Raw genomic sequence first — 19221 nt, forward strand, 5'->3', positions numbered from 1 at the left:
AGAGCAAGGAATTCTGGTCAGCAGGCCTCAGAAGGGACACAGCCCTGTGAGCACCTTGAGGTTAGCCTTCTGAAAATCTACCATGGTTTTCCCACTTCCACAATGTAAGAGAAAGTTTGTGCTGTTTTAAGCCACTAAGTTTATTTGGAAGTTATTATAGCAGAAGCAAGAAATTTATCTAGTGAAAAATATTTATCTTTAACACCTTCATATATTCACACTTTCTGTTTCAAATATCAAATAGTGTAAAATGTCTAATTCAATTAAGGCTTTAGAATAATCTCTTTTTTAGAGACAACCCCAACAATACTAATTTCTTCTCACAGCTCATGATGTTATAGCTTATTTCCCCTAGGATTATTTGTATTTCCAAAGACCAAGAATATATTTTCTATAGAAAAAGAACTGTTAAGGGCCAGCAAGATAGCTCAGTGTACTGAGTACTTGCTTAGACAAATTCAGGGACCAGGGTTTGATCCTGGTCACCATATGCTGCACTGGTCTCACCCCTGACACACTGAGCCTTTCACCAAGACTGAGCGTGGTGCCACATGCCTGTAATCCCAGCACTGGGGAGGATAAAAATAGGGGGATCACTAGAAGTACAGCTGCTCAGTGAGACTCTGTATCAAATACATAAAAAAGAACTGTTAGATAATTACCTAAAAGCAGACACCAGGTGATATTTTACAAGTGTCTTATTACATATCACCAAACTATCATCCTTAATTTTGAAGCCAAGTTAGAAAAGAAACAACCTATACTATGAAAGGCTCACTCTGTTAGTCACTTTCCCATTATTGGGACAAAATAGATGACATCTGTGTCTTAAGGAAAAGCAGGTAGATTTTGTCACCTTTTTTTTTTTTTTTTGGTGGAAGCAGGGATTGAACTCAGATCCTTGCATTTGCCAGTCAAGCGCTTATCCTACTGAGCCATCTCCCTGGCCCCAAGCAGGTAGATTTTGGCTCACAGCTTTCAGAAGATTACGTGCATGGCTTGTTGGCTTCAAGGTAGAAAAAGCACGGCAGAAGAGCATAGGAGAGGAAATGTGCTGAACCTGTGGGAGCCAGGAAGGAGACATGAACAGAAGAGCCAGGGACAAGAACACACAGCTCCAAGTCCTGTTTCCGAACTGCTTTCTCCAAACAGGCTCTACATCCTAAAGCCACATAAACTACTGATCTCAGCGAAAGATAAATCCAACAATGAGTACAACTTCTCCATGATCTGATCATCTTCCAGACTTATGAGACTCTGAGAGGACACTTCATGTCTAAATCATATAATTTCAGCCTGGTCCTAATTTCTTGTACAAAATGTATTTAGTCCACCTTGAAAGATCACCAGTCTTAACAATCCTAGCATTGCCAAAAATTCTAAATCCACAGTCTTTTCTGAGATTAAGTCAAACTTAAAGCTACACTTCCAATAAACAATGACATAGAATAAGCATAAGTATTCCCATCTCAAACCAGAGCAATGTGGAGACAGAAAGGAAGGGCATTAAATCAAGACAAAGCCTAGCAAACAAGTGTTAAATCTTGTATCTCCACATCCAGCACTCAACAAAGGTTATACCAAGTTGTGAACTCCACAGGGCTTACACAACCCCACCCCTATAGCATCGCTGGTGGCAGCCTAAAGGATCTCTCTCTTGGATTGGCTCCACTCACTTTCCACAGAAAAGGATCCACATTCCTGCCACTTCCGACTTGCTGAGGTCTACACTGCACCTTTGGCATCACTTTCACTGCTGTCCTCTCAGGTACACATTGCCTGGCCTCCCAGGCCTTTTGAAATCTGAGTGAAAGCCTCCACAACTCTATTACTCTTGCATTCTGTGTGCCTAAAATCATGTGGGTGAAGCTAAGATCTGCGGAGCTTACTCAAGCAGTAACCAAGCGCCCTTGAAGCATGGCTGCATCTGAGTGGATGGCTGAACCCAGAGAATGATTTCCCTGGATGGTGCTAAAGAGCTAGGTATCGTGGATCTCTCTTTTTAATGCAAGGGTTTTTTTTTTTAAGACATTTACCTTTTTACACCCCTGAGCCTATGAATGGTTGAGTATGACTAACTCTTAAGGTGCCTTCAAGCCACCATCCTGTTGTCCTCACCTGGCTTCTGTTTAATGCTAACCTTTCCAGTAAGCAGCTCTCCTCATTCTGCTTGGCCCTAACTTCCTATGTGCTTCCTTTCTGGCCAGACTGAAAATTTTTCAATTTATTCACTTCTGCTTTTCTTATCCTGATTCTCCCTGTAGATCAGGCTAAAAGTAGCCAGCAATACTCAGGCCACAGCCTGAATATTTGGCTGCTTTTCAATTTCTTCCATCAATTTAGTCCTACACCTTTAAATTTAGCCTCATGCAAGTCATTATATGGAAAAAATGTAGACAAATTCCTTGCCGGAAGTAGCACACATGGCCTCTAATCCAATTTCCAATAGAGTCCTCATTCCCGGCTGAACACTCACAAGCCTGATTCTTACCATCTCTATTCTTATCAACAGTCTGACCTTCACACCTCTGAGCAGAATCCCTCAGCAACTGCTACATACAGCATTCTCAGGCTTCTCTAACTAATATATCCCAACCTTTGCCAACTTCATCCTACAAACCGAGGTTTGCTGACCACATACTCAGACACAGTCACAGCAACAATTCCACTTCTGGTACCAACTTGCTGTATTGGTCAGCTTTCCTGTCACTGGAACAGAATACCCAACACTCTCCTCTTAAAAGAAGGCAGGATAATTCTGTCCATGGCTTGTTGATTCCATGAAGAAATAGCATGGCAGAGGGGCACAGCGGAACAAAGCTGATCAATTCATAGCAGGCAGGAAATAGAAAGTGAAGGGAGGAGCCAGAGATGAGAACACACTCCTCCAGGTCATGCCTCTAGTGACCCATGTCTTCTGACCTAGCATCACTAACAGTACACTAAGCTGCTAAACTCATCAACCTACTGATGAACATAACATGCTCAGGATCTATTCAGCTGCCAAACACATGAGGCTTTGGGAAGATATTTAAACCTAAATCATCATAATCCCCCAAGATGGGTCGGAAGCCCAGCTCTCTGAGACTCCAAATTTCAAACCCTTTCCTTTAGGCTATGCTGCTTCTAAATTAGTTATCAGAAACAATAAAATACTAACAGTAGATTGTTGCCTCAGTTTGAAAGAAATAGTGATCTGGGAAGCAGGCTCCATTACCTGAAAAGATAAAGATGAGGGGAATATTTGCTCTGGAGAGCCCCATGATTCTTTTGGTAAGTTGTCATGGACCCTTGCTGTTCTGTTTGCTCTCAGTCGCAAAAACAACCAACAGTGTGTGCCAATATTCTTAATTCTTTTAAATCCCCTTCTAGGAGTGTTTGCATTTGGACTTTTTGCTACTGACATTTTTGTAAATGCTGGACAAGTGGTCACTGGGCACCTCACGCCATACTTCCTGACAGTGTGCAAGCCGAACTACACCAGTGCAGACTGCCGGGCACACCAACAGTTTGTAAACAACGGGAACATTTGTACTGGGGATCTGGAAGTGATAGAAAAAGCTCGGAGATCCTTTCCCTCCAAACACGCTGCTCTGAGCATTTACTCTGCCTTATATGCCACGGTGAGTGTGCAAGTTTTATTGTCTTCCCAAAGATGAGAGTCTGCTGCTGAGATCTCTCTCTCTCTCTCTCTCTTTCTCTCTCTCCCTCCCTCCCTCCCTCCCCCCACCTCCATTCTTCCATTGCTGTTACTCATGTGGAACATGTTTCTCTTATGGCAGATCATTCTGTTGATACAGTAGCCCCCACCCTGACCCCACTGCCAGCACCCCAATATAATACCCTGAGCTGCCAAAAGATAGTAATTCTGGAAAGAAATTTTGATAATCCCCTAGTTACATGATCCCCTCTTACAGCTTCAGAAAGTAGCACTCAGAGAATAGCTAAGAACAATGAGTTGGGTCTCAGGAGCCTGGAACCGGGGTTGCACTTCTCTTGTCAACCACAATAGCATCCTGCCAGCATTTCTGTTGGTTCCAGAACAGCACATTCTGAAGTTTAGGTGTGGCCTCACGTAAATGAATGCCCTAGCGGAGTGTAGACCCGGGATAAATATGACAGCTTTCCTTCCCTTCTTTTGATACTCTTCCTATCATTTATCTAGGAGAGATGAATGGTCCTAGAAGAACCCCAGCATCACAACATAACATCTCACTACTCATCCTGCTTTTGACTGTCCCATTGGAGTATTATGTGATCTTCAAATACTTTGATCACATCAGAGAAAAAGCAATGGTGCCTTCTTACGTTCATGCTTTTTAATTGTATTCTTCCTAGAATACTTTTCTCTGGCCTGTGCTCCCTTTGAATCCAGAATGTAGAGGTCAGGGATCTCCTCAAAGAAACACACACACTGATGTATAAATTCACAGATGGACATCATAGACACTTATTGATGGGGTACAACTCTATTAGTCAGAAGGATCCCTTTCTTTCAATTTATCTCATACTCAGGACATGCCCAGTGTAGTGATTCTCATGTGAACAATAATGGAAAAAGAAACTAAGGAAAGAATGTCAAACTATCCATTCTTCCCATTCTCTATTCTAAATGTGCCTTTGCCACCTCCCAGGGGGCAGCCCCAACCTTTCCCCTGCAGCATGTTGTAGAGGAGAGGCTGACCACAGGTCTGATCTGGGTAGCTGTTTAAAATAACTTGGTGACTATTCTCTTTAACAAAACCTGGAGCAGACACCTTTTTATATGATTTACAGGATCTCATTGAGGGATCGTTTTGGTAACCCCCAACTGTCCATGAGAGTCTCCTACTTACTGCTTTTAGCTCTTCTCTTTAATGAATACATGATAAAATGATTTCAACTGCTCTCACACTAAAGAAATGTGAACACAAATAATGCAAATGCCTCAGATTACAAAATAGATGAACTCTTTCTTCGTTAGACTTCTTTGCCTTTTACCAAGAAAAGAAAAGTCTATGCCAAGTACATTTGAAGCAAATAAAGCCCTCTGAGGCACCCTGTGTATCTTCTAATTTTCAGAATATCAATTTGTCCTAATTATCTAGAATCTAATATATACAAAACAATTTACTTTTGTGCTTTATTTTATATTTTGATCAGATTCAAGTCACTGCTGTATGAAATTAATGTTGATAATGTCATTATAAAAATAAATCTGTTACTGAAATCACTGCCTTATGGTCCAGTGAAACATAAATTTCAGTGGGGAAGAAGGATATAAATATAGTCAGCACACACAGAAGAGATACTGCTAAAGTATGTGCTATCAAAGATTCCGATATAATCCAATTCAAATCATGCCTCACAGACTATAATCAGATAAGCCTTAATATAAGATTCCCTTTGTACAAACATTTTCTGAGTCTCTGTTCCATGTTAAGTGGTTTTAGAAATTACTCAGGATTGAAGTATATGCTAATTATCCTGATTTGATTATTACACAGTGTGTACATATATCAAAGTATCACATTTTACCTGATAAATATGTATAATTATTGTCAGCTGAAAAAGAAACTAACAAAAGCATTCAACCAATATTTCCTAAGTACTGTGTAATACCACAAAAAATACTAACCATAAGTCCATGTTCTTAATAGTTCACTTTATTATATGAAAGATTTATAAAAGATATAATTAGAAAATATACAGGAATATAAAAAATAATTATACATAGTAAAATTTTCAATTAATATTTCCCACACAGTCCAGAACACTGTCATAGCATGCTGTAACTTATGTAACTTTTTGTGCATTTGTAGTAAGGACTGAACCTGGGACCCTCACAATGAGCTACATCTGCAGCTTTTTAAAATTTGTTTAAAGTTTTGAGACAGGGGCCTGTTAAGTTTCCCGAGGTGGGTTTAAGTTTTCAATTCTGCTTAGCCACCGAGAGCGCCCCAAGGATTCAAGTGTGTATTGCTATACCTGACTTAATTTAGATTATTTTGATCTAACCATTTTATAAGGCATGCATTATATAGAACAATGAGGCTTACACCTTATGTCTCTAAGTATCAGCCTATTTTCAGTTACTAAATGCATCGCAGTTAAGAAACAATGGGCTAATAGTGCCCCCTAGTGTACCCACTGTTGGTGGCAGTCTCATTTGAGAGACACTAAACTGACAGGAGGAACACATTTGTTACCTGAGCCTATCAAACTTTAGAGTCTTAACCAGCTCCTATGACGAAATGGCATCCACTAGCCTGTATGAGGTGACACACGTGAAAACGTTCACTGTACAAAAACACTTTTAGAGCAATTGAATAGATGGAACTGATCATAACTAATCCACTCAATTCAAGAATCATTGCCTAGCACAGGGAGACCTGTTTGCATGCAAGTGGTTCAGCAATTCTGATTCAGCTTACCAACTAGCACTTTAACGTTATTGCCTGAAACTGTGGAGAAGCAGGTAGGAACTGTGAGAGACAAATAAGGTAAATTGTGCAACTGCTTACCTCCTAGTCTTCTTTTCCCCAGAATTCATTCCCACAGTTACTTGATAAATAAAAGTTTATCTGGGTTTACTGAATAGTTTTCTTATTTCTTGCATAAAAACCGCATGTCCTGTATCCATTCATTATTGTACAGTCATTCCTATGCTAATCCCTGTGATTTCTGTCCACATGCCCACTAGAATAGAGAACATTGAGGAATGCACGCCTGCTCACTGCCATTGCTGCGCTAGTGTCCTGTCTAAACATAACTGGGAGGTTGGTGGACTTGTTTGGGAAAAGTAACTGGTGCGGGAGCTTTGGGGTAGCCCCTGCCCCGGCACACGCATGCACACTCCGAGTGTGAGCGGGCCCGTGGGCATCTCTCGGATTCTCTCTCCCTCCAGATGTACATCACAAGCACAATCAAGACCAAGAGCAGTCGACTGGCCAAGCCGGTGCTGTGCCTGGGCACCCTCTGCACAGCCTTCCTGACAGGCCTCAACCGAGTTTCTGAGTACCGGAACCACTGTTCAGATGTGATAGCAGGCTTCCTCCTGGGCACTGCAGTGGCGTTGTTTCTGGTAGGTCAGCTTCTTTCACCCTGTCCCTCTCCTGTCCTCTGAAAGGATGCCTAAAGTAAGGGTGAGATACTCCCCAACCTTTTCAGTTGCAATTATTTGCTAGATATCATGCATCTTTTTGCTGCAAGAGTTATTTCAGAACACTTTTCTTTCACAAAAACAACTGGCTATGTTCTTTCTGAGAATGAGGGACAAGACTGCTTCAAAAAGGGTGTTTTCTCCACTCCCTTCCATACTGGATTAGCAGTGGGGACTGGTAATGTGACATCCCTTCAAACTAGTCTTATTTCAATATTTATTCAAGGTGTTTGTAGGGAAAGAAAGGGCACAGGTGGAAGCCGGCACGTTCTCCCCAGCATCCTGAGAAGCTCGGTTCTAGCCCACGAGTCGTCACAGTTTGCACACACTACTCACAAATATAGACACTGCTGTTAAGCCACTTCTCTTTAGACTTCTTGTTACCTAGACTTACTTCTTGGGCATCCTATTTCCACAAAAATTAATTTAAACAGTTATGGTTAACTCAGTTTTATCCATAGATCTCCATTTGTGACAAGGTTTTAGTTTTTCAGATGGGTTTAGCCTGGAAACCTATTCACCCACAAAATCCCTTCATCTGAGTTGGACTGAAAAAAAAATCACTTGTATTTATTGCTTTTGTTTTTCCTTTTTACATGGTTTTATTGAAGTATGATGGGCATATACCTGTGGTACATAAAGTGTCCAATTTGATATATCTGGACCTACAGATACAGCAATATCTCTCCCCTTTTCTTTACCTTCATCCTAGGGAGCCACTGAGCTTCCATCATTCTATATTAGTTTGCCTTTTTAGGGTCTCATGTCAATGAAAGCACATAATATGTATTATTCTTCTGGTATCATTCACGCAACACAATTATTTTGACACTCATTCCTGTCGCACAATGCATCAATAACTTATTCCTCTTATTGCAGTGCAGTATTCCATTACATGGGATAACTCAGAAATTCACTTTTTAAAAAATTTTCCTTCAAAAATTTAAAATAGCTCCTGAAGGATTTACAGTAAGTCTCTGGTTCTAAAACCTCAAATGTTCTGCATAAAATAAAACCCATACTGATAGACAGAAAGCTTCTACAAAGAGAAAAACAAAAGTCATCATGGTCTCAAAAGACACTTGTCCTTCTATTCTGCCTTTTGTAGCCCTAATCCTGTTTGACAGTCACATGACTTAATTTCTTTACCTTCACTGTGCCATCCCAGCCTTACATAATGCACATATGTCCACCGCCTTCCCTGACTCAGGTTCCCAATTTTCTGTCCACTGAGATGCACACAGAAAACACACATTCAGAAGACTGATGTGAAGCTCTATTATAATTTAATGTTACTTTGAAAAGATCCAGTCTTTTTCTAGAGTGAAAGATGAGACACTGAAATTAAAATTCTCTGGGTGAAGTTACAGGACAAAGTGGTGCTGACCTGATGCTAAAAGGTTGGTATTTTATAAAAGGTATTTTTCTAGGAAAGCTTTGTTAAAAGAGGAAAAAAAAACAAATGACTTTTTAAAAGATGCTTCAAAAGGAGGAAAGTGGTTAAATAAATGAAGATGAAAGCTAGCCATCTCCAGTTACAGTTCTGAGAGCCTGAAGCAATTCTATGACGTCTCCATGAGACGATAAGTATGAAACCTTGTGTTCGCTGGAGCCTCACGCACAAATTGTGTTGCAACATTGGACTTGCTTTTTATCAGGAATTTCAGCCCTGATTTTTAACACACAGTTATTATTTGGCCTGTTATTGCCTTCATGTGATTTCCCAACTGATGCAAGATTTGTTTGCACCAAATGATTTTTGCCTAAGATCCGTATCTACTATTGAATTGCTTTGGCACAATAAAGATTTACCTGCCTGTATGTGTGCAGGCATATGTACATACCTCAGAGACATACACCCTGAGCTGGAAAAAGAGATGAAGCACGTTTAGAAGGAGATGAGGTACAATAGAGCAGAAATTTGGAGAGCAAAGAGAAAGGAAAGAATAAACACTGACAATAGTAGTGTATATCTTGGCTGCATATGTTCAATATTGGGTTCCTTGTTTGTGTTTCCCATAAAGAATGGAGGAACAGGGAAAGAAATTATTTGTTGGGGTAATTACTACCTACTTTACATTTCATACACATCAAAATGTGTGTTCCTAGGACAAACTTAGCAATATTTTATCCTCATTTTTGAGATAAAGAAAATGAAGCTCAGGTTGGCCAGATAGCTCAGTGGACTAAAGTGCCTGCTTAGGTAAGGTGCAGCTACTGAGGGTTTGGTCCTTCAGCATGCTGCAACAGCCCCACCCCTGGGGCATGCTGAGATGTTGATTGAGACTGGGCATGGTGGTGCACGCCTGTAATTCCAGAGCTTGGGAAGCTGCAAACAGGAGAATCCCTGAGTCCGGTCTGTATAGTGAGACCCTGTAGAACCTGTACTAAAAGAAAAAGAAAAAAGAAAGAAAGTGAAGCTCAAAATAAGTAACTCACCCAGCAGATACCTAAGCAGTAAGTCATGAATCATACTGCAGTATCTCAACTCCAGGACCCCTATATTTGTCCTTTCACCCATTTTCTAAATGAAAAAATGTTTAAACCTATTTTGAATAAGATCAAAGTGATCCAGGTAAAGAGCGTTCATGTAAAGGTTCCTTCCGGTTTGACAAATGACAAGAAAGATTCAAAACCCTAGATGGAGAAACAAAGATACACAATAATGAAAGAGAGAGTCTGGTAAAGAGCTCATGAGCAAAAAGAACAGAGAAGATGATTTTTAAAGTAGGTTATGACTCTGACAGAAAATCATGAGAAGTGGGTAATAATTCATAGAGAGAGTTTTTGATGGTAGAAATAAAAGAAAACTACCACGAGTGAGTTATTTAATCCAGGTAAATAATAGTCACATATTTGAAGATAGTCATCTCATGTAGACATTAAAGACCAGCCAACACTTACTGAGTATTAGCTGTATATGTGTCACTTACTCAGTAACAAAACAGCATGATGATGTGACTGAGCAGCTTGGGGCTTAAATCTTTGTGTGACCTTGGACGTTATCGAAATTCATTTATGTATGCTGGATATGATAAGAGTATTTTCTGTAAAAAATGTTGAGTGGCTTAAGTAAGATAAGTAAAACCCTCAGGACAGTGCCAGATCCAGAGTGGTCCTCAAAAAATATTCAGTGCTCTTAAAAGGTGATTTATATTCATCATCTTTCTTTGTTACAAATCTACTAGGTAGATATTCCTATCCCCATTTTACAGCTGAGGAAACAGGCTTAATGGGGCAGAATGATTGCCTGTGGCTATCTGGGGTGAAAAGAGATGCTTCTTCAGCATTAAAAATGTGCTCCGCAGACACCTCAAGTGTTGCCCTGGTTCCTACCCACCCACCCATTCAAAGAAAAATTCCCCATGGTGATGAGAGTCAGGGGAAAGGCCAAGCCACCATCGGAGAGAGTCAGGCATCAATGGCTGTAGTCTGACCCCAGTCTTTTTTCCCTTTATCCTTCAGGGAATGTGTGTGGTTCATAACTTTAAAGGAACACAAGGATCTCCTTCCAAACCCAAAGCTGAAGATTCCCGTGGAGTACCCCTAATGGCTTTCCCAAGGATAGAAAGCCCTCTGGAAACCTTAAGTGCACAGGTATGTAAAGTGGGTTTAACAAACTAACTCCACAGGCTATGACCTTTGTTAGTCAACCAGTCCTTTTCCATACTAGAGGCAGGACACCACTGAATCCACCAGCATCAATAAGAACTTGATTAATGCATTATAAGTGATTTCAAAAAAAATCTTTATCCCCTCCCTCAAGAACTCCTGAATTTAACCAGGAGTTGGCAGTCATAAATCCTCAAGAATTTCTTAGTAAAGTTTAACTTAAACCCAAGAAGCTTTAGAGTACATTGAACTCCAGTGTACTATTGCATTCATGAGATTTGGATATTTACATGGAAGGCCAGTGTGGCTCAGTGACCAATTATTCCTTACACAGAACAGTTATTCCTGCAGAGCCACAGGAGATGGGTTACAAAAACTCCAGCAGACACCAAGATTCAAGTTTTCTTGAGATATATACAAAGGCATAATATTTGTGAATAACCTCTGCAAAACTCCCATGCATTACTTTACATCATATCTAGAGTACTTAGAATACTTAGGGAAAGGTAAATGTCCGTCATTGTTATAGTATTTAGGGAACACTATCCAAGAAAGAAGTTATCTACTTGTTCAATACACACAGAATTTTTTTCAAATATTTTTTCACTAATGCCATAAGTTGTGTGAGTCTAAATTTAAGGGGGAAAAAATCTAAGGAGGAAATTCCTGGAGAAGACCTGCTAGTTGAAGGCCTAGAAAAAAAAAATAAAACACTTACTTTTACTTATAGACAGTTGCTAAGCACTTTACAAATAGATACTTAAACAACCACCATATTTACTGGATAACTCCCATTACATAGATTAAAAATAAAAACAAAATAAAGTCAGCATCATTAAATTACCTGCCCCAAGCCACATAGCTAAGAAGCAGAAAAGCTGGGGTGAGTGAATTCTTTTAAGTGACTAGGAAACAGCTGATAATAAAACAGTATTTTTAGTTAGAATGCTACTTTTTTTGGTATGTGAGATTCTACTAAAATGTTTTCTGTGATAGTCTGGTTATCTTGAAACCTTGTTTTTATTAGTGTTTTATCACTAAACGGTTTTTATAGATGGTGCAGAAAAGTAAATCATTTCCCCTTATAATTATATTTTATTGCAGTATTAAATATTTACATTATTAAAAGTTTACCACTAGACATTTCTCTGATATAAGCTACCCTAACAATTTTATTAATAAGCCACATGTAAAAACAATATTATTTTCTACTAAACATAATGCCAATTATTGCTTTTACTTGTTTTCCCTTGTCCTGAATTAACCATTTGCAAGGTATGATTGGAAATAGCATATTGAAAAACTTTTTTCTGATTTACTTTTTTACACTTTGTTAGTAGAGGTCAATGACAATTTAATAAATAATATTACTTTGCAATAAAATGGTGAGGGGGCCTGCCCCTTAGCTCAGTTCTTTAAGTGGCTGCTTCAACAAAGCAGTCAGGCTCAGGTTGCTGTGGTTCGATCCCCACAACTCAAGCCAGCCAAACCTGCCCTGAAGGAATTCAGAGCAAATAAATAAATAAATAAATTTAATTTAATGGTAGAATATGACCTTTCTAGCTTTTCTGTACTATTTAACATAAGTTTCCTGGGTCCAGAAATCAAAATATCCACTATTTTTGAGATGAACTGAATGAAGATGAAGCTGAATTTTAAAAGGGACCAAAGACACTTGCTCATTTCCACAAACGTATTAGTCATGTGCGCTTGAAAATGTTGTTCCCTGAATACTTTGCCCTTAATCATTCTTTCCAGCCCTACTCAGATATTGCCCCTATGTCTGAGGCCCTTTCAAGATTTCTGTCTTCTTCAGCACTGTTAATAGTTAATCAGGCTAAGAAATACCCATAATACATACTATTATGGGGGAAAGAGGCCTGCTTATATTAAACAGTGAAGTACCAAAGTGTTTGCAAAGACTGCTCTTCTCAAGATGGATAAAAGGCTCTCACTTTGGGTGGAAGAAGTCAAGTAAACAAGCACCTGCTTATAGTATCAAATACTTCCATATGGATAGTGAAGGAGTTATAACCTTTACTTGTTGATCAAGAAAAAGAGAAGAAAAGAGAACTAGCAGTTTAAGAACCATATCACATAATCCTTACTATAGTCTTGTTTTCATTATTATCCTATTTTATTTTATTTTATTTTATTTATTTATTTATTTATTTATTTATTTATTTGGTGGTACCAGGGATCAAACTCAGGACCTTGTGTTTGCCAGGCAGGCACTTATGCTGCTGGGCTATCTCACCTGCTCTACTAACCTATATTATAGATGAAGAAATTAAGATTCATAATTTAAGTAACATGCCCAAGGTCTAAAGGGTATGCTTATTCTACTATACTGCACAGCTTGAGATTTCATTTAAGTAAAATTCCTTTATGAAATCTGTAGCTCTCACCATGAATATGGAATCATGCCACAAAAGCTGACCTGGGCTATAGGCCCTCCAAGATCGGTATCCTCTTTATTTTGCCTCTAGGTGAGACTGTCAAGTAAACTTCTGATAGCTATAGTTTCCATTAAAAAGTACTTTTTGCAATCATTTTAATAGAATCATCTTCCCAGAAAAGGATCTTGGGGTATTAGAGTGAAGGCTAGAACTTCTCTTTAGAGCACACACTAATAAAATCCATCCCATGACCCAAAATATGACATAGAGAAGCTCCTGAATAGGGAGGAAGCCAAATACGCACCTTTTATTCTTCATGAGATAATCTTTCTTCTTTGCTACACAGAGTCCTCAAGCTACAGTGCTTTTTTCCCTTTAAGAAAGAAATTGATGAGTCAAGTGTAGTGGTGCACACCTGCAATCCCAGAACTTGGGAGGCTAAGGCAGGATTGCCATGAGTTCGAAGCCAACTCAGGATACATAGTGAGTTCAGGGCCAGCCTGAACTATATAGTGAGACCTAGTCTCAAAAAACAAAACAAAACAAATGAACTAACACTTTAGTATTTGCTTTCTGTCATTCTCCTCAGTATACTTGGTTGAGAAGGAAACATTTTCTAAAATTTTCCAAAATACTAAGAATCAAGAAAATGAAGAATTATACAAAATTCAAGCAAAAAAAAAAAAAAAAAGGCTACCAGGGCCAGTTTGATAGCTCAACAGACTAAAGCCCCTGCTTAGGCAGAGTGCAACAGCCAAGGTTCAATCCCTGGCATGCCTGTGCCATGCCAGCCACACCCATGGCATGCAGTGAGAAGGTGATTGAGACTGGGCATGGTAGCATGTGTCTATAGTCCCAGCACTTGGGAGGTTGAAAACAGGAGAATCACTATGAGTCTGATCTATGCAGTGAGACCCTGTAAACCCTGTCCTAAATACAGAAAAAAATAAATAAATAAGGCTAACTTCTAAAATATTATTTCATAAATGCTCCACATCACTCGCCATTCGTGAAATGCAAATTAAAACCACATTGAGGTATCATCTCACCGCAGAAAGAATGGCTATCATAAAGAAATCAACCAACAACAAATGTTGGAGAGGCTGTGGGGAAAAAGGAACCCTTCTCCACTGCTGGTGGGAATGTAGACTGGTGCAACCGTTATGGAAATCAGTATGGAGACTCCTTAGAAAAGTTGGTCTGGAAATCCCCTTTAAACCAGCTATTCCTCTACTGGGAATTTTCCCAGAGGATCTGAAAACATCATATCATAGTGATATATGTGTGCCTATGTTTATAGCAGCACAATTTGTGATAGCCAAATCTTGGAAACAACCAAGATGCCCATCACCTGAGGAATGGCTGAAAAAGATGTGGTATTTTTACACAATGGAGTATTATTCAGCTATTAAGAATGATAAACTGCACGCCTTTATATTGAAGCGGATGCCACTTGAACATATACTCATAAGTGAAATAAAACAGACACACATGTGTAAATATCGTATAGTCTCCGTAGTATAAGAACTCAAAAGAAGAAATACAAATAGAAAGTTATAATACAAGTAAAAGGAAAGCAGGATCTCAAGTACTTAACTAATCAAGAGAGGGAAAGGAGAAGAGCTAGGAAACATGACAACGTCAAGCCATACAGTTATATGTAGAAGATGAGCAAGGCAATGATCCTGAGAATCTTCAGAAGATTTTTTAATCTAGCAGTTATTGGGAAAGATTCTCACCCTGACTAACTATGTATACTGATACCTGTGAACTGAGCTACTGCACTCCAGATGGTAATTTGTAATAGTAGTTCCATGCGTGGAGTGCCTGTCAACAACAAGCTTGTCTTCTGTATGGTTAACAACCTAAGTTTACAGACCAAAATTAGAGAAAAAGGAGGGCTGCAAGGAAAGCCAACATTTTGGCCCTAACCTTCTAAGGTCAATTAAGACTCAGGACATATTGAGAACCTGTACTGTAACGTCATGTAACTCGGTAGCGTCCCAAATTTTCTGATCAAGGAGATTATGGGGCCAAAGAGGAAAGTGATCGATGATGTAGCGTGTGCCTAAGGAGAGTCACATGGGGAGAAAACATTCTCTCAGGCTTTCACAGAAAGCACATTGGCCAAGCATTGGCTGTGACTCATCCACATGGCTGACACTGACAAAGGTTCTACAATCTGAGGTACAGGAGCACAGGATAAATCCTGAGGGGATTTCACTGACCTTCTCAGGCCCAAAAGCTACAACACTTGTTACATAGGTCCTGCTTTACCTTAGTCTTAACCATCCAGTAGAAAAGTATAAAAACGAAATACAAGAAATAAAGCCATGCTGTTATGTTGAGCCATAGGGGACTCAGGTCAACAATTTCTGACATTGCCTGTCAAGCAGAAGACCCAATACTATTATGGGATACTGGACTCTTAGAATATTTTGCTGAGTTTACACACTTATAATATTCAAATAACGGAACTTAACAAAAAAAAAAGGATATACAGATGAATGTCCATTTTGTATCTGTGTATGCAAAGTGGTTGGGATAGATATATAGTTACATTCTCTTAATGAATAGAATGACTTGTTCTAATGGTGTTTGTAAATAGGATATCAAGTCCGCATCTTGTACAGCAATTAACCACTAAGAAGAATGTATGCAGTGTGTTAATTATTGAAACTGTCCTAGCGATTTGATTTGAAACTGTCTCATTGCTATTTGTTTATCAATAAAACTATGGCAAAAAATAAAATAAAATATTATTTCATGATTATAAAGGGTTACTGTGATCCAAAAGAGACCAGCTTTTAGCTATCCACAGTCTAACCTCCCGTGCATACATTCACCTGAAAAAAAGAAATTGCACCAGAACTAAAGAACTTGAGTTAACTCATGCTGGGTATTGTACAGTCTCCTGTGTTTTCCACTTGGAATATTACTTTTTCTTTAATTACACAAAAGAAAATGCAAACACTGTTGAGATGACAGATGTCTGGAATCTTACCTGAAAAATTTTGGTTCAGCAAATATGGGGTGAGAAAAGAATTAATATTTGCAGGTGATTCTGAAGAATTCTTGATTCAAAGTTGGTGATACTGTAGACTTAGTTTATTTACCTTAAGATATTGAATTTCTGTGTCTTTTTCACTTATTCTTAAATGGAATCATATTCTGGGATCCTTAAATGCTTATACTAGAAAATAGTTAAGAATAAGACAGAATGATATAAAGACAGGTTTGGATTAAAAAGAAATGATCCTACTATGGCAAAAGTAAGGGCAGCTTAAATGAGCAAGTGATGGCACTTGACAAACTTTGGAAGAGTATAAAAGGGACAAGGGAATATCCAACTCCAGGAGACAAAACAGAAAGAAATTATTCAGCATTGAGTAAATGTGCCCTGGAGTCTGTAAACTCAATTTAAACTACATCTGCTTTTGTTTACTTTTCAGAATCACTCGGCCTCCATGACTGAAGTCACCTGAGATGATGGATGGTACATGAGCTGTTTTTTTATCACTTTTCAATTCAATACTTCAGAACACACAGTTACTCAATGTCAAACTGTGAAGACAAGTATTATGTTTATCTAGTTAGAGGCTAATGTTTTGTACATTTTTTGTATGACAAAGTGATGTAGCTTGCCCTGATTTTTTTGTTGGCTTTAACATATTTATGCCAGAATTTTAAAACCAACAGAATTTTCTTCTGTTCAAGTGTGCATTGACGAATCACATTAATTCAATGGTTGATGTTGTTTTGTGATATTTGTACACAATCCTTCTTTTCTCAGTTTTATAAACACAAACAAAAATAATATAACAATTCACTTTAAACTTTTATTACCACAGTTTCTGCCTCCTCCGGGTGTTTTTTGAATTTCAATAAGAGTTAAACTTTTGAGTTTCAGGAAGGATGATATTGGTTAATATTAAAACACAAAATCAACTCTGGAAAGAAATGTGGAGGGGACTTTGTGCTCTGATCTGTTTTCAGATTATTGCATAAAAAATTATAGCGAAGTCATCTATTCCACATTGAAAATTAGCAGAGAATTCTAGATTTGGGAGTGTTTGGATTGTTAGATTCTTGCTCAATAATGGCCTTGCCCACCGAATAAACTCAAGATCTCTCTGGACTCTTGGCCTGGTCAGGTATATGACTGCAACTGTTTGTTTTTGTTTTATTTTTTTTTAACAAGAAGTCAGCACCAGCCTTCCTTGTCAACTCAACAGTTTTGTATATCATATTGTATGGTCTTTATATGAGAATGAATATTTTACAGTTTGCACAGTATTATTTACAGAAAAAGTATCAACATATCTATAACATAGAGCCCCCAGAACAACAGCTTCACTTTGTGACTTTTAACTGCATCCCATTTTTCTAGCATGGTGATAACTAATGTGTACCTCCTTTGAGAGAAGGAGATCCTTGGCTATCAGCATATTTTTCTTGACATTTCCATGTTGGCTCTTCTCAGCTTTTTTTGTACATATTTTTTTTCTAAAGAGAAGATAAAAAGTTATCACAAAATGTATTCTGGCTCATGTCCTTTGTTTTACACTCTGTCTCCTGGACAAAAATATTTGAAAAGTCACCGTGATATATATGACTCAGTGTTTTTCTTTTTAGTTCCATGTGATGAGATATCATAAATACAGGCATGCCTGAGAGATGATTTTAAGTGTGTGGGTGTGCATGTATGTATGTGTTTGGCCAGATAAAAAATTATTTAAGTTATTAAAATACTGAGATGTACATTTTAATAGGCAGCATGGTATCTCAGCCTACAACCCACCCATGGGTACTCCTGATTTGCCAATAAAAAGTCAGCCATTTTTAGGAACAAATGTCACCTCTGGTACAAGTTTTCCATTTTATTCTGACCTAAACTTAGACACACATCCACACACTATTGCACATATCTTCTGAGTGAGACTCTACAAAAGCTGAGGAAGAACACAGGGTGTATTTCAGGCTCTTTCTATCCTAGATACTATACCACATGCTATCATATACACAACCTGGTTTTTTTCCAAAAAAGGAGCTCAGGAAAGTTGTGACAACCTCAAAAGTAGCATTCATCCACATAAATGTCATAGTCCACATTTGTCTGACCACTACATTAAATGACTTTGAGCCACGTCCTTGTTCTCAGGTTGTTTTTAGCATGATATACCTATTTAGTCAGGGTGAGAATCTTTCCAATTAACTGCTAGATTCAAAAATCTTCTGGAGATTCTCAGGATCATTGCCTTGCCCATCTTCTACATATAACTGTATGGCTTGACATTGTCCTGTTTAGATCACTCAAAGGATAGTGCTGAAGAGAAAAACAAATCATGAGAAGGAAGGGTTTGTAAGTGTTAGCTCTCCAATCTTGTATTAACTACCTAAATACAATTTCATCCAATTTCAGAATAATTTATTAACTTTTAACTTATTAAAAATATGTTTTAGGATCTTCTCTCAAAGCAATGAAGGTTCAATTTTACTTTGTTTTCTTCATAAATATTCTGAAAAATCACAGCAGGCCAAGTCATTATACTGCCCTTTTCTTAGCAGAGTGAGGGGTTACTTAGTGTTTGGCCACCACTTTTTTTTTTTCCAAGAACAAAAATCAAGCTATCAGAGCAAGTCATGTGGTCATTCTACTGTTCTTTCCAATTCTGACTCTGAGAAGCCTGATCTGATTATGAAAAGTTCTGGCTTCAGACTCTTGTTTTTCTAGCCTTGCATATGGAGCCGTGCCCTATGGAGCACCAACATGAGTCACTTGGGGTGAAGGGGCATCTCTGGGCTTGTGCTACTGCCCATTATGCCATGGTTACCTTGATGCTTCTTCTGTTTAGCCTGAACATAAGACTTCATGAGTCTCACACTGATCTCTGTCTTTCAAGTTTATCTTATGAGACTCATTTCTTCAGACTGAAAAATCCTCACTTGGGTTTTCTGCAAAAGAAAAGCTCTATGTCAAAATAGAAAAGTCACTATAGCCTAAGACAAAGGTAATTCTGTAATGAACTTTCTTCCTCTTTCCAAGGAAAGTCCACAAGAGCTCGAGAA

At 38.5% G+C, this 19221-nt stretch overlaps 1 protein-coding gene across 2 annotated transcripts in view; it reads left to right on the plus strand.

Moving 5' to 3' along the window:
* Window positions 1-17402, plus strand: part of Plppr1 (phospholipid phosphatase related 1) — a 344999-nt gene extending 327597 nt beyond the window's left edge. The window contains exons 4-7 of one of the 2 annotated variants that reach the window (XM_004638056.2): window positions 3373-3623; window positions 6887-7063; window positions 10607-10738; window positions 16605-16947. In XM_004638056.2, coding sequence (XP_004638113.1) covers window positions 3373-3623; window positions 6887-7063; window positions 10607-10738; window positions 16605-16637 — 593 coding nt within the window. In that variant the 3' untranslated portion in view covers window positions 16638-16947. Of the gene's footprint in view, window positions 1-3372; window positions 3624-6886; window positions 7064-10606; window positions 10739-16604 lie in introns of both variants that reach the window. The other variant, XM_004638055.3, reaches the window with a different exon arrangement.
* The last annotated feature ends 1819 nt before the right edge of the window (window positions 17403-19221 follow it).

The sequence above is a fragment of the Octodon degus genome, unplaced genomic scaffold (genome assembly GCF_000260255.1).
Source record: "Octodon degus isolate 3935 unplaced genomic scaffold, OctDeg1.0 scaffold00094, whole genome shotgun sequence".
In the NCBI taxonomy this organism is placed as follows: domain Eukaryota; kingdom Metazoa; phylum Chordata; class Mammalia; order Rodentia; family Octodontidae; genus Octodon; species Octodon degus.